General features: G+C 36.2%; 1 protein-coding gene across 1 annotated transcript in view; it reads left to right on the forward strand.

The window, feature by feature from the left end:
* The window catches only part of LOC106527122 (outer dynein arm docking complex subunit 1), a gene marked incomplete at its 5' end in the record, with an annotated part of 3,251 nt that extends 1,542 nt beyond the window's left edge, over positions 1–1,709 (forward strand). The window contains 4 exon segments of the mRNA XM_014021892.1: positions 302–462; positions 553–650; positions 748–827; positions 941–1,709. Of these exon segments, the coding sequence (XP_013877346.1) occupies positions 302–462; positions 553–650; positions 748–827; positions 941–1,011 (410 nt within the window).
* Between the last annotated feature and the right edge of the window lie 1,237 nt (positions 1,710–2,946).

A 2,946-nucleotide genomic window follows, 5' to 3' on the forward strand; every position in this document is an offset into this window, starting at 1 on the left:
CCCAACCCACCAATGGCATTTAAACCAAATGGGGACTCGACGTTTGTCCCCATGCACCAGTTGTCCCCAAATGTAGGATTTTTGTCTTAAAATTACCGCCAAATGTAACCAAAACCCAACCCACTAACACACACACACACACGTTATGGATGATTTTAGGGTTGATTTCTACTATTATACATGAATAAATACCATACATACAGTATATTAAAACAAACTGAATGCTGAATATCACCATAAACTGTTGTGAAAACCATATGTGCTGCGGCTGCAGGTGATTGTTGTTTCTTCTGTTTCTCAGCAATAAACAAAATCTCTAAAATGGTATGTGACCGCTCAGTTTTTGAGCATAAACTGGGCTCCTCTGTGGGCATGACTGAAAACAACATGATGTCAAACCTGGGTCTTGTGGAGCAGAAGACAACTGAGCTGCTCACTGTACACACTTTCCTCAAAACTAAAGTAAGTGTTRGTTTTWKTCCTATTTCTGWAGCATATTCCACATGTCCTGTCATTTCTGTCCTGTTGAACAGCAGGTGTRTRTATTTACAGGAAAAGGACTACARTTCAACAGATCTGGCCATGTGCCTTTTGGGTCAGAATCAAGACCGACTTCAGCAAAGTCTTAATATTCAACTGGCTGTCAACAGGTAAACCTTAGAAGTTAGTTGTCATRTCTGAATGTTTGAAATTAAATCTGTACAAACATTTCTGGAGTTGATGAATTTATTTTGTGTCACTCATCAGCAAGGCAGAGGAGTCTTCTCTCACTGATGAAGAAGAACGGCCCCTGTCACGAGATGAACTTCTCAGGAAAATAACTAAGAGTCAGTGCAATAAAGTGCCTAACCTAAGATGGAATTATAGTTATGGATTACATTGTAACTTTTTTCTAAACTTTTTTTTCTTTTGTTTGTTTTTTTGGGGATCTGATTTCTAGAGTCTGCRAACAGAAAGTTTGGCCCCACAGGGAGCAACAAAAAACTCAAAGACCAGCTGGCATCTCGGTAGTAACCAGCACACTCTGGAGGATGAAATGATGTGACATCATCAGTGCTCTTATTAAAAATTACTATTTTGTACCATAGTTCAACCATCATAAACCTATGATGGCTCCATTTATTGTTGTTTAGGTTGCAGCTTGCACATGTAAACGTGGAGCTGAATTATTTTGCATGTATGTCATCTAAAACACAGGCCTGCCTTGCTATATAATAAATTAAAATGATTTGTTTAATTGGAACTAACCAGGTTTGCAGGCATAAAGACTCTGGTAACCAGTTGTCCTTTTCATCCCTGTCTTGCCATCTGGCTTTCACTAATTCTAGTCCCAGTACCGTCCCTCCTCATTGGCAGTGCTTCTGCTCAAACAAAAAGTTGGGAGGCAACAGGGCCTTTTGTAATTGACATGCCAAGACATAAACAAAGCTTAACTTTAGAAAAGCTTAACTTTTCACGTTCATTTTGAGTAGTTTCTGTTGTCGGGAATAACCATGGTTGTCTTGAAATATGTTTACTAATCCAACTCGTTTATTCGGATTGTTAAAGTTTCCCTCCAATTCTTTTTCTTACGATTCTGCTGCTAACCTGTAAAGTGGAAAATTATCTGAACCCAAACAGAGCAGATTTCAGGTAATYAGCCAAATTAAAATGAGCCTGTAGAAAGTGTCTAAATTTTGTATTACTGCATGGACTTGTTTTTTCTTCTTCTTCTTCTTCTTTAGTTTTTGTTTTGTTTTGTTTTGTTTTTTTTCCTCTAAAGTATGTTGGATGTTTAGGATTGAAGTTGTGCATTAAAACATCTTAACTGGCTATCTGGATTGGTTAATTTATGTATTTGTTTTAGATAACCTAAWAAATCAGAAATATCTTGAATCAAGTTAGGATTTGAACACAGAAACATTTGGACAGATTTGATCCAGCATTCTGTGCCGACCGTAAACGGCTTCATTCGTCTGCTTTACAATGATCCCACTTCATACTCTGCCTCCAAAACATATGTTGAACTGCTCTGCCAATGTCATAAAATTATTATCTGCAATTATCTACAACACACACACAGCAGAAACATCAGTCATGGATTTGCAAGTCAGCAACTTTTACTGAAAAGTATATTAACAAAGGACAAGAACAATAAATAAATAAATCTTATATATAAGAGTTTAAAGTGCCTGTGACATGCCTGCCTATCCTTCAAAGACAAAAGGTCAAAGAAAGCATCTTTATACTTAAGAAAACTGGCATAGTACACATGATTTAACCCATTCTGTCACATAACTGGCCTATTTTCTTTTGAACTTGGCTCAGCCGAAGTGAAACAGGAAGTGACATCAAAGGAGAACTCATTAATAAAATAAACTCGCTGGTCTCTGTTCATTAAAACAAATTATTTAAACTTTAACTCTTCTTTGTCTCTCTTTGATAGCAACTAAAAATAATCTAAAGAAACATCAGATTCTTCTCTACAGTCTGTGTTGTTAGCTTTTGTAACATCGCACTGTTTACATGCTGACATACCCCTTTGACATCACTTCCTGTTTCTTCACATRCAAATATCTCAGCAACCGTTCATCTCAGCGACATGAAATTTGTTTTGCAACATGTTATTAATGTTATCTTTCCCAAAATGCATTCATGTTTATTACAAAAATTAGGGATGCACGAAATATTGGTATTGATATCAGTATCAGCCGATATTGGTCTTTTTTTTTTTAATATGGTATCGGTCCGATGACTAAATCAAATTTGGGTGTTTGGGTTTGAACTCACAGGTGGTTGTTTCATGAATACATGTTTAACATGTATAAATTTCTATAAGGACTCGCTAAATTGTAGCGACAAAAACAAAAAAAGTCCAATAGCAAATGTCCTCTTGTAACGTTAATGTTTTTTGTTTGTTTGTTTGTTTTCGGACACAATGTTGTTTGCATTGCATTTTACGAGACT

Source organism: Austrofundulus limnaeus, unplaced genomic scaffold, assembly GCF_001266775.1.
Source record: "Austrofundulus limnaeus strain Quisiro unplaced genomic scaffold, Austrofundulus_limnaeus-1.0 Scaffold310, whole genome shotgun sequence".
Taxonomy (NCBI): domain Eukaryota; kingdom Metazoa; phylum Chordata; class Actinopteri; order Cyprinodontiformes; family Rivulidae; genus Austrofundulus; species Austrofundulus limnaeus.